Source organism: Pleurodeles waltl, chromosome 9 (assembly GCF_031143425.1).
Source record: "Pleurodeles waltl isolate 20211129_DDA chromosome 9, aPleWal1.hap1.20221129, whole genome shotgun sequence".
Classification (NCBI taxonomy): domain Eukaryota; kingdom Metazoa; phylum Chordata; class Amphibia; order Caudata; family Salamandridae; genus Pleurodeles; species Pleurodeles waltl.
The window spans coordinates 6,525,937-6,543,805 of NC_090448.1; the positions used below are offsets into that span (position 1 = coordinate 6,525,937).

Consider the following 17,869-nt stretch of genomic DNA (forward strand, 5'->3'; position numbering starts at 1 on the left):
TTTCCTCTTTTTCCTACTGAGATTTATGCTGGTAGGTTTTTAAAATGTGATTGTAGGTGGAGTTCCACCATGAATGCACATTTAATGTACAGTTCTTTTGTGTTTCTTTGTGGGGGAAGATGTGTTGGGTTGGAACGTAATTGTTCGAGCTCGAAGCTCCAGGAATGCGGTCAACTACGTATTCCAGAGGCGAGTGGAGAGCCTTTGGGGCAAGAAGAAGGACAGTACGCGAGTACTGTGCTCCCTGAGGTTGGGGTTCTGCAATAAAGCTATTTCAACTGAGCCCGTCTCCTGCGTATTATCCTCGCACTCCATGCATTGAGCTGTACTCTCAAGATCTTTCAAACCAGATTGATACCATTGGTCATTATGAGCGCTGGCCAGAAACTTGCCATTTCTGTCCAAGAGAAGATCCTGGGTCCATCACTACAAGTCACTCATACTTTGGTTACACCAAGGCGGAAGGGACAATATTTGAACCCAAATGACTGGATTCATTCTAACTAAGGTGACCGAGTAGACTGGGCCCACTGCTGCTCAGAACACAAGTGCAGGGACTGGCAGGAGCTGCATGCAGACTTCTTGCCGCAAAGGTGCCCAAGAACACAAATTCTTCTACGCTTAGAATGACAAACAGCAAAGTCTCATAGCGTTGAGTCCCAGAGAGCTCAAAACTGAGCCAGAGATCCCCTGTGGTGGCAGATGAGACTTCGCAAATATCAGCTCAAGTGGTGTGTACTCCAAGAATCGGCCTTTGTCGCCTGTGACTAGGATTATCCGCTCTGTGTCTGGGCCTCCACCAGCGTCCTACACAGAGGGGCGCAGAGTTGTCAGACCGGCGGTCTCAGTGGTGGACAGGCTTGGAAAGGATGAGGAGACAAGAACCAGTGGGGCAGGTCCAGGCTTCTGGATGAATGTCTGAATAAGGATTGTGAAACTTTCTCACAACAAATAAGGACAAACCTTATCAAAGTGCTGAGAAGAGGTGCCTCAGATGAATCAAAGCTTAGTTCGCTAGCGTTTAATTCGGAGCACTGACTCCTTGGGTCTGGGTCTCTTCGGCTTCAGTGCGCTACACAAAGGGAGACATCCTGGGGCTGTGACTATAGGACTGAACTCCGGTGACTACACAAGTCAAGGGTATTAGAAGCCCGTCAATCCTGCGGCCCACAAGTCCTTGTACGGTGCTCACTGACTCCAAGAACGTAAAAACCACGGCTTGGAACGCAGATGTGCTGCCGCCCACCACGAACCACCCTGATCCTGGAAGTGACCACAATGTTTGGTCAGAAAGACCTACTGTTGTAGGATTGCGACAACCACATGGATATTCTATTGCTGACCTGGGAATCTGGGAAAACGAATAGGCTTGTGGGCTTCAAAAAGGTGATAATGGTCAATTTACTTATACCACTGAAAAAGCGGATTTTTCTGTGAAAGAAGTTTTGACTGTTTTTATGATGGAATAGGAGTCCACTTAATGTATGAAATCATCATGGATTTTGAAGATATTATGTGGAATTACCAATAAACAGAAACATTTCACATGCCGTATTGTCCTTCTATAAGATAACTGATCAAAAAATAACATTTATTGAATGAACTTTGATTAATTATAAACCTAATATTTAATAACTTCCAATATTAGAGTTCTTGTAAGAGCTGAAAGATACCTACCCATAGAAGGCACATATTGCACCTATTGGTAAAATTTGTAATATAACTGGGTGCTCTGAAAAAGACGGGGATTGTAACACCACGCAAAAGTCCCAAAATAATTATTCACGGTTTAACTTTAATATGTTGTTGATAAACTGCAAGAAAAATTACATTAATTAACAGACAATAGCAAATGTGACCCCTTTATAAAGATTTATTTAAAAGTTACCATAATGTTTTAAATTAAGTGTTAGCAGCATATGCAATAAAATATTCTTATACAAATGGCATTGCACTTGAACACCTCGCATGCAATGTGCGCCTGGCCTTATTTACAGAAGATGACTCAGACTTGACGTAGAAAGGACATGATCAGAATGAGCACTGGTGTGAATAGCCCTAGACAACAAGGTGTAGTGTTCAGACTCCTACATTTCCAAATACAAGTTCCCAGGATGCCGTGACGTAACTTTGTGCTCACGCTCAACATACAAAACGCAACAAATCACTCAGTTCTCACATTTAGACATTGCCAAATGTTTTAAAAGAAGCTTTGGCCAGCCCTCGGCGTCCTCACAGCGCTCTGGACCATTACATGCACAGTGAAGCCAGTCGGGAGTTAGCACCAGTGGTCCACGCGTGGTGGCTCCTGCAGTCACAAGTGAGCCAGGACCCCTATCCACGGAGCGGACTGCGACAGACTGAACAGCTTCCAGCAAGTGCCAGATGACCACAGAGACATGGTGGCTTCACCATCATAGACCAGCACCTGGTGGTCTTAGCGGGATGCTTTCTTCTGGCAACAGCAGGCAATCACCATGAGGAAGAGGACAGTCAACAATGTAAACAACTGCACCGGGGCATTGAGAAAAGGCTAACTCCACGGTCAGATCTTCAGATGTCCAGGCACCTCCAAATAAACAACAACTTCAATCTGTAAAAAACAGTCTTGTCGAGCCCTGTATAAGAAAGAAAAGTGCTTCCGTAGGGATATTTCCAAATTATAAAACTATACTCCCATCAGTTAGTGCACGTTTAGTCTCTTATGACGCACGAAAAACAGATTTGGAAAGTACATTTCATTCTCATAATGAAGACCGGCTTCACTGTGCATGTACAGAAGTAACAGTTCAGAAGTAACACTCATCGGTGACCAGGTAGCTCCTGGGTACTCAAACCACTCTCTATGCTTCATGTCCCACCACAATGACTTCAACTAGCCGGTTAATTCCAGTGGGAGCTCGCGACCACACAAGATCTCCCACTGCCGAGCGAGCAGTGAGATAAGCTTCTCGCGACAATCTGCGCTTGGTATGAAAATGCACCACTGCACCTCCCTGTTGGCCACGCTGTCTCCCTGAGCACTCTTCTTTGGGGTACCCAAAGCTTCGCCAAAGTGGTTCAGGGTCAGGCTCTGCATCAGATCGTGATTGTGGACATCGTCGAACACAAACGTCAGGGCCTGGGGATAGGTCTGATATCCCATAAGCACTCGATCCAAGTCGCGGATCCTTCGGCCATCCACAAACTGATACTTGTCTTTCTTGGGGGGCTCCTTCGCAAAGTCTGGCAGCGGGTAGCTGATGAAGTCCTCATTCAAGAGAAAGAGATCCGAGCTGGTCAGGATGAGCGTCTTTGGCTGAAGGGAGCTGCCCGCCTGAGTGTGGTCGCCTAAAGGACTGACTTGGAAAGCCAAAACATAGAGCAAGATGTTCAGAGACTGGCAGCTGCCCAAGGTGCCCATCCTCTCCATCACAATGAAAGTCAGGTCACCAATCTCTTCTTCGCTTGGGTAAATAAATTTCACTCTACTGGAGTGAATCACCTCATAATTCTCCATTTTACCTGAAAGACAAAACAGGTTTCAAGTGAGTCGAAACCAAAAAAAGACGCTCTTCTGGGAGTCTGTTGAATTCTCCCCTTGAAGCAACAAACTCAGAACAAATCATCTGACCTGAGACACTAAGACACCCATCAAGACAACGGAACTGGGAAATTACAACACACCGGCCAGAGATCATACCCTCTCCAGGGAAGGCGCCTGGCTAATAGCTGCAGCGAGCATGGGCTGGCAGATTCGGAGAGGAAGGGGGCGGGTGGGTTTAGGGCTTCATGGAAGGCTGCTTTGGAACTTTGTTTTTTCAGAATGGTTGGGAGAGGGATATCTGTTGTCTGAAGTTCCCATTTTTCCTGCCATTCATTGAAGATGTTTAGTGCTTGTGCAACTGTTACACAGCCTTGAAGCTTCGACAGGCTCAACTGCATCTGTAAATGGGGGCTGTGTGAGGGAGGCAGCCATCTTTGGCGTATAGGCTACCTGTAAACTCATTTGGCCAGAAACTGACCTAATTCTGAACTTTCCCAGAAATAACACATTCCCTTGTAAGGGACGGGGTGAAATTTCTGCCAGAGACCACAGATCCAGACATCTGAGTGGGTGTTTTTGCTGGACAGTCATCTTTTCATTGTTCTACTAAATGCTGCTCTTTCATGGAGAGCTTGTAATCTGCTCGACTCTTCAGAGCAAGCGCCGAGTACTCAATGAACGGTGTGGTGGACTCTATGCAGACTTAGAGGTCAATTCTAAGACCAACAGTTTTCCTAAACTTTGCACAGTTTTCTACCAATATCTGAATTGAGTGTTTTTTTCCTGCTTCAGAATCTTGTTTTTCTAGATTCTGGATAATTGACCAGATCACAGGTTTATCTTCCAAGAGTTTTGTCACCCAATTCTAGCCTGTCCCGACTACCCCCTGCTTCTGACACTCACAGCCTTTTCCCTCAGTGAGCATGTTGTCACACACAGATATATGTTAACACTGAGGTTTGGCGTCGCTAAGTTTCCCTTACAATCTCCGGGCCCACTACTCAGGTCTTCCCTCATTACCGCGATGTATCAGGCCAACTGCTAACCCCAGCCATAACAAAATAAAAGCATTTAAAGATATTAAAATTAATCAACTTAGTACCTGTATTTTTGTTCCCAAATTCAGAATAAAAATCCTTCTCCGCTGGTTCTGGGGACGGCGTGCGTGCCAGCAGTGACAGAACGGCCATGAGGTGCTGGAGGAAGGCGTGGGTGCAGTAACTGTCCCTGGTCAGGCAGGTCACAATGTGACCCGCTGCAGGACCTGCAATTGCAACACAAGCAGGGCTTGGTTAATAGATGAAAAAAGAAACACATTCTGGGTGGTGACATCCTGAGGTTTGACCAGACCAGGCCCAGGGGGACTTTACATACAATGGTGAAGTGGGGGCTAGGCAGACTCCGAAGGCGGCATGAGTGGGTGATGATGTGTTTGTGCTCGAACAGCTATGGTTGCACACTTAGTCCTCACAAGGCGAGCAAAGAGTTGTCATCCACATGCAAGTGGGAGAGGGATGTGGTCCATTGTCAAGGTTGCTGCCTAAAGCTCTTGTTGGCCAGCATGAGGACTACCATTTGTTGTGGCAACGAGGCAATGCCATACGGATATTTCCATGTTTATCATCCTATTCAAATGGTCTTAATACCAAGCCGAGCTTGCAAAGGCCAGCTAGAAGGTTTACGCTTTACTTTGGGGTACTTCGGAATTAGTCCTACAACTAGTTTCACTCTGGGGCACTTCTGAATCAGTCCTTCAAATACTTGCTTCACTCTGGGGTACAAATACTTGCTTCACTCTGGGGTACTTCTGAATCAGTCCTTCAAATACTTGCTTCACTGTGGGGTACTTCTGAATCAGTCCTTCAAATACTTGCTTCACTCTGGGGTACAAAAACTTGCTACACTCTGGGGTACTTCTGAATCAGTCCTTCAAATACTTGCTTCACTCTGGGGTACTTCTGAATCAGTCCTACAACTACTTACTTCACTCGGGGATACTTCTGAATCAGTCCTTCAACTACTTGTTTCACTCTGGGGTACTTCTGACTCAGTCCTACAACTATTTGCATCTCTCTGGGGTACAAATACTTGCTTCACTCTGGGGTACTTCTGAATCAGTGCTTCAACTACTAGCTTCACTCTGGGGTACTTCTGAATCAGTCCTTCAAATACTTGCTTCACTCTGGGGTACAAATACTTGCTTCACTCTGGGGTACTTCTGAATCAGTCCTTCAAATACTTGCTTCACTCTGGGGTACTTCTGAATCAGTCCTACAACTACTTACTTCACTCGGGGATACTTCTGAATCAGTCCTTCAACTACTTACTTCACTCGGGGATACTTCTAAATCAGTCCTTCAACTACTTGTTTCACTCTGGGGTACTTCTGAATCAGTGCTTCAACTAGTTGCTTCACTCTGGGGTACTTCTGAATCAGTCCTTCAAATACTTGCTTCACTCTGGGGTACTTCTGAATCAGTCCTACAACTACTTACTTCACTCTGGGGTACTTCTGAATCAGTCCTTCAACTACTTGTTTCACTCTGGGGTACTTCTGAATCAGTGCTTCAACTAGTTACTTCACTCTGGGGTACTTCTGAATCAGTCCTTCAACTACTTGCTTCACTCCGGGGTACTTCTGAATCAGTCCTTCAACTACTTGCTTCACTCTGGGGTACTTCTGAATCAGTCCTTCAACTACTTACTTCACTCTGGGGTACTTCTGAATCAGTCCTACAACTACTTACTTCACTCTGGGATACTTCTGAATCAGTGCTTCAATTACTTACTTCACTCTAGGGTACTTCTGAATCAGTCCTTCAACTTCTTCCCTCACTCTGGGGTACTTACAGACCAGTCCTACAACTACTTGCTTCACTCTGGGGTACAAATAGTTGCTTCACTCTGAGGTACAAACACTTGCTTCACTCTGGGATACTTCTGAATCAGTGCTTCACCTAGTTGCTTCACTCTGGGGTACTTCTGAATCAGTCCTACAACTACTTGCTTCATTCTGGGGTACTTCTGAATCAGTCCTTCAACTACTTACTTCACTCTGGGATACGTCTGAGTCAGTGCTTCAACTAGTTGCTTCACTCTGTGGTACTTCTGAATCAGTCCTTCAACTACTTGCTTCACTCTGGGGTACTTCTGAATCAGTCCTTCAACTACTTACTTCACTCTGGGGTACTTCTGAATCAGTCCTACAACTACTTACTTCACTCTGGGATACTTCTGAATCAGTGCTTCAATTACTTACTTCACTCTAGGGTACTTCTGAATCAGTCCTTCAACTTCTTCCCTCACTCTGGGGTACTTACAGACCAGTCCTACAACTACTTGCTTCACTCTGGGGTACAAATAGTTGCTTCACTCTGAGGTACAAACACTTGCTTCACTCTGGGATACTTCTGAATCAGTGCTTCACCTAGTTGCTTCACTCTGGGGTACTTCTGAATCAGTCCTACAACTACTTGCTTCATTCTGGGGTACTTCTGAATCAGTCCTTCAACTACTTACTTCACTCTGGGATACGTCTGAGTCAGTGCTTCAACTAGTTGCTTCACTCTGTGGTACTTCTGAATCAGTCCTACAACTACTTACTTCACTCTGGGATACTTCTGAATCAGTCCTTCAACTACTTGCTTCACTCTGTGGTACTTCTGAATCAGTGCTTCAACTACTTGCTTCACTCCGGGGTACTTCTGAATCAGTCCTACAACTACTTACTTCACTCGGGGATACTTCTGAATCAGTGCTTCAACTAGTTGCTTCACTCTGGGGTACTTCTGAATCAGTGCTTCAACTACTTGCTACACTCCGGGGTACTTCTGAATCAGTCCTTCAACTACTTACTTCACTCTGGGGTACTTCTGAATCAGTCCTTCAACTACTTGCTTCACTCTGGGGTACTTCTGAATCAGTGCTTCAACTATGTGCCTCACTCTGGGGTACTTCTGAATCAGTCCTACAGCAACTTGCTTCACTCTGGGGTACTTCTGAATCAGTGCTTCAACTACTAGCTTCACTCTGGGATACGTCTGAGTCAGTCCTTCAACTACTTGCTTTACTTCACTCTGGGGTACTTCTGAATCAGTCCAACTTCTTGCCTCACTCTGGGGTACTTACAGACGAGTCCTACAAATAGTTGCTTCACTCTGGGGTACAAATACTTGCTTCACTCTGGGGTACACATACTTGCTTCACTCTGGGGTACACATACCTGCTTCACTCTGGGGTACACATACCTGCTTCACTCTGGGGTACACATACCTGCTTCACTCTGGGGTACTTCTGACGCAGTCCTACAACTATTTGCATCTCTCTGGGGTACAAATACTTGCTTCACTCTAGGGTACAAATACTTGCTTCACTCTAGGGTACAAATACTTGCTTCACTCTAGGGTACTTCTGACACAGTGCTTCAACTACTTGCTTCACTCTGGGGTACTTCTGAATCAGTCCTTCAACTACTTGCTTTACTTCACTCTGGGATACTTCTGAATCAGTCCAACTTCTTGCCTCACTCTGGGGTACTTACAAACCAGTCCTACAACTACTTGCTTCACTCTGGGGTACAAATAGTTGCTTCACTCTGGGGTACAAATACCTGCTTCACTCTGGGGTACAAATACATGCTTCACTCTGGGGTACTTCTGACTCAGTCCTACAACTATTTGCATCTCTCTGGGGTACAAATACTTGCTTCACTCTGGGGTACTTCTGAATCAGTGCTTCAACTACTTGCTTCACTCTGGGGTACTTCTGAATCAGTGCTTCAACTATGTGCCTCACTCTGGGGTACTTCTGAATCAGTCCTTCAACTACTTGCTTTACTTCACTCTGGGGTACTTCTGAATCAGTCCAACTTCTTGCCTCACTCTGAGGTAATTACAGACCAGTCCTACAACTACTTGCTTCACTCTGGGGTACAGCCAAATCAGTCCTACAACTACTTGCTTCACTCTGGGGTACAAATACTTGCTTCACTCTAGGGTACAAATACTTGCTTCACTCTAGGGTACTTCTGACACAGTGCTTCAACTACTTGCTTCACTCTGGGGTACTTCTGAATCAGTCCTTCAACTACTTGCTTTACTTCACTCTGGGATACTTCTGAATCAGTCCAACTTCTTGCCTCACTCTGGGGTACTTACAAACCAGTCCTACAACTACTTGCTTCACTCTGGGGTACAAATAGTTGCTTCACTCTGGGGTACAAATACCTGCTTCACTCTGGGGTACAAATACATGCTTCACTCTGGGGTACTTCTGACTCAGTCCTACAACTATTTGCATCTCTCTGGGGTACAAATACTTGCTTCACTCTGGGGTACTTCTGAATCAGTGCTTCAACTACTTGCTTCACTCTGGGGTACTTCTGAATCAGTGCTTCAACTATGTGCCTCACTCTGGGGTACTTCTGAATCAGTCCTTCAACTACTTGCTTTACTTCACTCTGGGGTACTTCTGAATCAGTCCAACTTCTTGCCTCACTCTGAGGTAATTACAGACCAGTCCTACAACTACTTGCTTCACTCTGGGGTACAGCCAAATCAGTCCTACAACTACTTGCTTCACTCTGGGGTACAAATACTTGATTCACTCTGGGGTACTTCTGAATCAGTCCTTCAACTACTTGCTTCACTCTGGGGTACAAATACTTGCTTCACTCTGGGGTACTTCTGAATCAGTCCTACAACTACTTACTTCACTCTGGGATACTTCTGAATCAGTCCTTCAACTACTTGCTTCACTCTGGGGTACTTCGGAATCAGTGCTTCAACTATGTGCCTCACTCTGGGGTACTTCTGAATCAGTCCTTCAACTACTTGCTTCACTCTGGGGTACAAATACTTGCTTCACCCTGGGGTACTTATGAATCAGTCCTTCAACTACTTGCTTCACTCTGGGGTACAGCCAAATCAGTCCTACAACTAATTGCTTCACTCTGGGGTACAAAGAACTTGCTTCACTCTGGGGTACTTCTAGATCAGTCCTACAACTACTTGCTTCACTCTGGGGTACAGATACTTGATTCACTCTGGGGTACTTCTGAATCAGTCCTTCAACTACTTATTTCACTCTGGGGTACTTCTGAATCAGTCCAACTACTTGCTTCTCTCTGGGGTACTTCTTTCTTACTTCTCTCTTGGGTACTTCTGAATCAGTCCAACTACTTGGTTTGCTTTTCTATTTCAAAGAATTACAAATGTGGTTGGAATTTTGTTGGGGTCCCAAGTATGCGGGGCAAGGTGGCAGGGGGAGTGGGGATTCACTGGCAGAGGTGAAAGGAGCCCCCCCCTTGTGCATTGCTACAACCTGGAGTAAGATTTACCTTCAGGAGTACTTGTAATTTACAAAAGTCATTAAAAGTTTCTCACCCGCAAACCGGAAATACTGATCGAAGAGTCCAACGTTGACTGACTGCAGGTCGACGAGCTTCAGCGTGAAGCAGTGGGACAGGTGGAAGGGGCTGGTTTCATAATCCGCACTTTTTTGGTTCCAAAAGTCTAAGCAGTAAAAAAACAACATATTTTTAATAAAAGATTTGATTCCTGTGCAACTATAGTTCTTCTCATGAGTAGCAGTCGATGGATGGACACCACAGAGCTCACTATAGGCCTAGAGTACTTAGTAAGTGACAGACATCTCTTATGTTTGAGCAGCCCGTTAGATGCCCAGGGTCACACGGCCCATGGTGAGCGGGAAGTAGACCTCTGTGTAACTAGATGTCTCCTGTGAAGCACTCGGACGCTCCTGTCCATCAGAAGAAGCCGCGTGGTCAGTGGCGTAACAAAACGTTGGGGCCGCCTGCAGAATTTGATGAGGGGACTGGAGTCTAATATCTCACAAATATTCATTGGCCTTGGGCTGAATGGGTGCTCCTGAAGGGTTGGGGGTGAGAAAGGGTTTGAAAGGGTGGTAGGTCCCCTGCGTCATAGGGGCTGCAAGGACCTGTGTTATGCCATGAAGCTGCAGGGCGGGAAGAGGCAAATAACTTGCAGACTCAGAAGGTTTTCCACAAGAGTCGCAAAAACTGATTCAGCCCAGAAAGCGTCCGGACAAAGTCTAACGAAGATGAAAAAACCTGACCAGGGACAGACGGACAACCAGTTTATAAATGGCTAAGCAGGCGCGTGCTGCCATGGGAACGGTAGATTTCTATTATATTCAATTATTAACAAAAAACAAGTCAAGGTCCTCACAATGAGTTACACAAGACGAGGCTTTGGGGGAGGGGGAATGTGGGGGGAGGTGGTGGCCACCAAAAGTAAACTACCATTGGCAGACATTTCTTCAACTGTTGAGTGAAACTAAACATAGGTTTTAACAAGTAGAATAAGTATCTTTTAACTAGTGCAGGCCCCCAGGACAAAGACGACACACATACTTACTGCAAGGCATCGACAGAAATCTACAGGGAGTGCAGAATTATTAGGCAAATGAGTATTTTGACCACATCATCCTCTTTATGCATGTTGTCTTACTCCAAGCTGTATAGGCTCGAAAGCCTACTACCAATTAAGCATATTAGGTGATGTGCATCTCTGTAATGAGAAGGGGTGTGGTCTAATGACATCAACACCCTATATCAGGTGTGCATAATTATTAGGCAACTTCCTTTCCTTTGGCAAAATGGGTCAAAAGAAGGACTTGACAGGCTCAGAAAAGTCAAAAATAGTGAGATATCTTGCAGAGGGATGCAGCACTCTTAAAATTGCAAAGCTTCTGAAGCGTGATCATCGAACAATCAAGCGTTTCATTCAAAATAGTCAACAGGGTTGCAAGAAGCGTGTGGAAAAACCAAGGCGCAAAATAACTGCCCATGAACTGAGAAAAGTCAAGCGTGCAGCTGCCACGATGCCACTTGCCACCAGTTTGGCCATATTTCAGAGCTGCAACATCACTGGAGTGCCCAAAAGCACAAGGTGTGCAATACTCAGAGACATGGCCAAGGTAAGAAAGGCTGAAAGACGACCACCACTGAACAAGACACACAAGCTGAAACGTCAAGACTGGGCCAAGAAATATCTCAAGACTGATTTTCTAAGGTTTTATGGACTGATGAAATGAGAGTGAGTCTTGATGGGCCAGATGGATGGGCCCGTGGCTGGATTGGTAAAGGGCAGAGAGCTACAGTCCGACTCAGACGCCAGCAAGGTGGAGGTGGAGTACTGGTTTGGGCTGGTATCAAAGATGAGCTTGTGGGGCCTTTTCGGGTTGAGGATGGAGTCAAGCTCAACTCCCAGTCCTACTGCCAGTTCCTGGTAGACACCTTCTTCAAGCAGTGGTACAGGAAGAAGTCTGCATCCTTCAAGAAAAACATGATTTTCATGCAGGACAATGCTCCATCACACGCGTCCAAGTACTCCACAGCGTGGCTGGCAAGAAAGGGTATAAAAGAAGGAAATCTAATGACATGGCCTCCTTGTTCACCTGATCTGAACCCCATTGAGAACCTGTGGTCCATCATCAAATGTGAGATTTACAAGGAGGGAAAACAGTACACCTCTCTGAACAGTGTCTGGGAGGCTGTGGTTGCTGCTGCACGCAATGTTGATGGTGAACAGATCAAAACACTGACAGAATCCATGGATGGCAGGCTTTTGAGTGTCCTTGCAAAGAAAGGTGGCTATATTGGTCACTGATTTGTTTTTGTTTTGTTTTTGAATGTCAGAAATGTATATTTGTGAATGTTGAGATGTTATATTGGTTTCACTGGTAATAATAAATAATTGAAATGGGTATATATTTGTTTTTTGTTAAGTTGCCTAATAATTATGCACAGTAATAGTCACCTGCACACACAGATATCCCCCTAACATAGCTAAAACTAAAAACAAACTAAAAACTACTTCCAAAAATATTCAGCTTTGATATGAGTTTTTTGGGTTCATTGAGAACATGGTTGTTGTTCAATAATAAAATTAATCCTCAAAAATACAACTTGCCTAATAATTCTGCACTCCCTGTATACCTAAACTAACAAACATACAGGGCGCGTGTAGAGTGTGATCGACACATTTGCAGATGGTCATCTCAGCTCAAACTTTCAGCGGGGAGTTCGTAGAAATCATGATTTGTGGAAGAGCCAGTTTGCTGCTTTCACGAATTCCAGCCGACTGCTAATGGTCTTCTTTTTTGACAACCATACTCCTGATCTCACAGGTATGTAAGGTGCAAGAGCTCCCACCAAAGCAGGTTCCCTTAGTGGAGGAATGGTGAGTGGGGCCATTCTGGATCTGACATTCCCCCTGTATAGTCAGCAGAAAGTGTCCTGTCACATGGATCGCCTGATGGCCAACGCAGAGGACTGAAGTAGCCGGCCAGCATAGATGGCTCCGAGGGCAGGCACAATGGGGTCACGTCTGTTTATATGTACATCCATGTGGGACATGAATGACTAGTGCATGTGTGGAAGTGCAGAAGGCTGTACATGTACTTGTCTTACACGTTCCTGCACCAGAGAGGAACCTGAGAGGGAGGCACAGAGAGCTCGCGACAACAATGGAAACTGCAGGGCTTTTTCCTTGTGTCCCATGATCTGGACCAGCCTTGAGGGAGTGCAGTAGAGGAGGCGCAGGGTCACTTTTAGTGCAGGAAAACCTGAGCCACCTCTTCCTGCTTCATTCTCTTCTGCAAGTGACTCACTCCAGGTTAATGTGGGGAAGCCACTTGCACCTCTGTGCCTTAGGTTGTGGTTGCCTCTGACCAGGGACTCCCAACTCCACCCCTAGGCCAGTTCTCAGCCAACCTGGCAGAAACAAGCAAAGGCAGGAACTGCTTGAAACTAGTCCCAGAAGTGGATGCCTGGAACACCCAAGTGTGTGAAACCCTAGAATGAAGATGGGAACAGCCATTGTGCCAAGACGTCTCTACTAGCACCTTAGGAATCCACACCTGTGGGGACCGAGACACTCTTCTGTGCTGCAAGGATCAGGTCCATGATTGCTAATTCCCCTTCACCAGGGTCATGACCTGGAAAGTTCTGCATCCAGCCAGAAGAGCTATCCTGTGCCAGCCTTGAGGGAAGGAGCGGACTAGCTGCTGAGGAGGGCTGCTGGGGTACCCTTGCCTGAAGACTATGTAGTGTCAGGACCAGAGCAAGGTTGCTGGGCACCGGGTGATTTCCAGGTGGGCTGCCGGGGTGTGGCAACCAATTTCACTGGTCACGTCACTGAGCAGCAGGTGTCCCATCTGTAGGCAAACACCAGGATGAGGACAGAAACTACGGTGGGATGAAGTGTTTCCCTGAATGAATAGTGCTTGCTGTGGGCCCGCATAGAGCACCTTCCATCAAATCAATACCCCCATGTACAGACCAGCAAGGATTGACAGGGGTCCTGTCCACCACCACTGTGGTCCTGCAGGGTGTGAACAAGGGTACTAGTGCCTCACACCCCCGGTGTTCATGCAGTCTTCTGTCTGCAGTGGAGCTCCAACAGGAAATGCAGCAAATGTAAACAGGACACTAGCAGCAAAAGGAAGTGGAATGAGTTAACCTTCCCCAACATCTTTAGACAACAAACATACCAGGGTCCGGCCCTACCTAGCTGGTGCTCGTTACGCAGAGCCACGCGGTCATCCAACAGGAAGTAAACAGCTTTGGTAGACAGCAGCACACACGCGGTCACCTCCACATCGGGCGATTTATAAAACACCACAGAAGACCACATGAGATGTCTCAGCTCCTCGTTCTCCACCTGGAAGTTAGAAGGCAAATAAAAAATAAAAAAACTTTAAGTGGGCTCACATTTCACATCTACTCAAAGGGGAATCGTAAACTTTCTACTAAGAATATATAGTATTTAGCAAATCTTTTAAATAGAACATAGGAGGATGAACTCATGGGCCTGGTCTTACTATGCATAGCTGTTTCAAGGCTCCTGGAACCATAAAAGTTACATCTTTGATAAAAGAGGAGTCGTGGTTGGGGATGGGATGTGTGCAGGAGGAAGCAAGAGACATTGCTTTGGACAGCACAAGGACCCAGATTTCTTAAGACTGAAATAATTGCAGAGGACCCTCAGATGCCAAGATGTTGAAAAAAGGAAAATGATGTTAAAGCAAGGAGGGCCTTGTATTGCTTCAGGAAGCACCTTATTGCAGAAGGATTTACCTACCATTTTAAAATTAACATTGAATTTTCAAGCTACTTCCATTCTAAATATAGGAGGAGGCCACATTATTTTGAGAAACTACAAATGAACAAGTCACTTGCCTTTGGTAACGCATTATCTGGTAGAGACAATATCTAGCTGCAGATTCCTTTCCTTTGAATTTCCCAGATGTCAGACTGGATCTGGAAACATTTGCATCAGCAGTATCCCCGCGTGCCTTTGGGTGACTTGGTTTGGTTCTGCGTGGCACTGTCATTGGTGCCAGGAATGACATCACAGTCACCTATGTAGGCACCACCCAGGCACACAGTTCATTTTCATGACTTTCCACGCCAGGAGCGCAGAGCCATGAAGTAAACGGATGACTGTCCAAACTAGGGCCCTGAAAGGGGAACAACCCTAACCCTGGAAATCTGTCCACAGGGCGGGGAGGCATGGGTGGGTCTGTAAGGAATCAGCAGCTAGATAGAGCCTCTACCAGATAATGCGTTACCAAAGTTAAGTAACTTGTTCATCTGCTAGAGGCTTCTAGCTGCAGATGTCTTACCTTTGAATAGATACCCAAGCAATGCCATCCTGGTGGTGGGCTGTGGACAAACTTAACCTCACTAAGAAGTCCTGCAGGACCGAACAAGCAAGATGACCATCTCTGTGGACTGGACCGTCCAGGTAGTAGTGTTTTGAAAATGTATGCAGGGACGTCCACGTTCTTGCCTGGCAGATGTCCAGAACTGGCACTCCACAAGCTAACGATGTGGTCGCAGTTTTCCCCTGATGGAATGAGCTTATAATCCTTTGGGAGGCTGCTTCTCACGCAGGGCATAACAGATCTTACGACAGAGAACAACCCAGCCTGAAATGGTTGGTTTCTGAAGTGCCCGACCTTTTTTAGCTATCACATAGCCCACGAAAAGTTGGTTGTCCACCCGGAACTCTTATGCGGTCAACGTAGAACGACAGTGCTCATTTTGAGTCCAGGAGGTGGAGTTGCTCCTCTTCTTTAGAGGGATGTGGAGGAGCATAAGAGGTGGGCAGGGTGAAGATTGTCCCAAACGGAATAGGGTCACCACCTTAGGTAGGAAAGAGGCCTGGGTGCAAAGCACCACCTTGTACGGGAATACCATAAGATAGGGAGCCTTGGATGACAAAGCCTGCGGCTCACTCACACTCCAGGCAGATGTTGTCGTCTTGATGGTAAGCAGTCGGAGGGGACAATTGTGCAGTGGCTCAAAGGGAGCACACGTGAGGTATGTGACAACTAAATTAGGATCCCTCTGAGGCATGATGAAAGGCCCAGGAGGAAACGTATGTACAAGCCCTTTCAGGAACCCATTTACAATAGGGGACTTAAATATGATTGGTCAGGGAGCCGCAGGAAGGCGGACAGAGCAGAGGTAACCCCTGAGGAGTGCCTAGAGCAGAGTCCTGCTGGGCAAGGTACAAAATGAAAAGAACAAAGTAAGAAGCAGAAAGAGGATCTATAGACTTCTCTGTACAATATTTTATACATTTTTGCCAACAGCAGGTGTATACCATTTAGGTAGACAAACGACTGACTGCCAGAATACTATTACAGACTTCAGAAGTCGGAGGCTGTCAACTGCCACCGCTCAACCTCCATTCAAGAAGGCGTAGAATTGACAGGTTTCGGATGGAGAACCCTCCCCTGCTGCTTCAACAGACGATCCTCCCAAAGGAGCACCCCGATCGGAGGATCAATGCTCATTTTCAGAAGCTCAGGGTACCAGACTCTCCAAGCCCAGTCTGGAGCCAAAAGGATTATTTAAACTAACTTGGTCCTTCTTGATCTTCTTCCTGGGCAGAAGTGGTATGGGCGGAAAGGCATACATGAGGCCTGAACTCCACTCGAAACCGGTATCTCTCAATGATATTGTAAAGAAATGGCTCCCTGTTGCAGTTACCCCCCCACTTTTTGCCTGATACTGATGCTGACTTGACTGAGAAGTGTGCTGGGACCCTGCTAACCAGGCCCCAGCACCAGTGTTCTTTCACCTAAAATGTACCATTGTTTCCACAATTGGCACAACCCTGGCACCTAGGTAAGTCCCTTGTAACTGGTACCCCTGGTACCAAGGGCCCTGATGCCAGGGAAGGTCTCTAAGGGCTGCAGCATGTCTTATGCCACCCTAGGGACCCCTCACTCAGCACAGACACACTGCTTGCCAGCTTGTGTGTGCTGATGGGGAGAAAATGACTAAGTCGACATGGCACTCCCCTCAGAGTGTCATGTCAGCCTAACACTGCCTGTGGCATAGGTAAGTCACCCCTCTTGCAGGCCTTACAGCCCTAAGGCAGGGTGCACTATACCACAGGTGAGGGCATAGGTGCATGAGCACTATGCCCCTACAGTGTCTAAGCAAAACCTTAGACATTGTAAGTGCAGGGTAGCCATAAGAGAATATGGTCTGGGAGTCTGTCAAAAACGAACTCCACAGCTCCATAATGGCTACACTGAATACTGGGAAGTTTGGTACCAAACTTCTCAGAATAATAAACCCACACTGATGCCAGTGTTGGATTTATAAAAAAATGCACACAGAGGGCACCTTAGAGATGCCCCCTGTATTTTACCCAATTGTTCAGTGCAGGGCTGACTGGTCTGTGCCAGCCTGCTGCTGAGAGACGAGTTTCTGACCCCATGCGGTGAGAGCCTTTGTGCTCTCCGAGGACAGAAACAAAGCCTGCTCTGGGTGGAGGTGCTTCACACCTCCCCCCTACAGGAACTGTAACACCTAGCAGTGAGCCTCAAAGGCTCAGGCTTCGTGTTACAATGCCCCAGTGCACTCCAGCTAGTGGAGATGCCCACCCCCTGGACTCAGCCCCCACTTTTGGCGGCAAGTCCAGGCGAGATAATGAGAAAAACAAGGAGGAGTCACTGGCCAGTCAGGACAGCCCCCAAGGTGTCCTGAGATGAGGTGACTGACTTTTAGAAATCCTCCATCTTGTAGAAGGAGGATTCCCCCAATAGGAATAGGGATGTGCCCCCCTCCCCTCAGGGAGGAGGCACAAAGAGGGTGTACCCACCCTCACGGACAGTAGCCATTGGCTACTGCCCTCCCAGACCTAATCACGCCCTTAAATTTAGTATTTAAGGGCTCCCCAGAACCTAAGAATTTAGATTCCTGCAACTTACCAGAAGAAGAGGACTGCTGAGCTGAAAGACCCCTGCAGAAGAAGAAAGAAGACACCAACTGCTTTG

The 17,869-nt window shown here is 46.5% G+C and overlaps 1 protein-coding gene across 1 annotated transcript in view; it reads right to left on the reverse strand.

Moving 5' to 3' along the window:
* Positions 1-1,858: 1,858 nt before the first annotated feature.
* The window catches only part of NISCH (nischarin), a 246,820-nt gene continuing 230,809 nt past the window's right edge, over positions 1,859-17,869 (reverse strand). Inside the window, exons 18-21 of the mRNA XM_069206092.1 lie at positions 14,079-14,232; positions 9,910-10,038; positions 4,629-4,790; positions 1,859-3,504 (exon numbers count right to left, since the gene is read on the reverse strand). Coding sequence (XP_069062193.1) covers positions 2,876-3,504; positions 4,629-4,790; positions 9,910-10,038; positions 14,079-14,232 — 1,074 coding nt within the window. The 3' untranslated portion in view covers positions 1,859-2,875. The remainder of the gene's footprint in view (positions 3,505-4,628; positions 4,791-9,909; positions 10,039-14,078; positions 14,233-17,869) is intronic.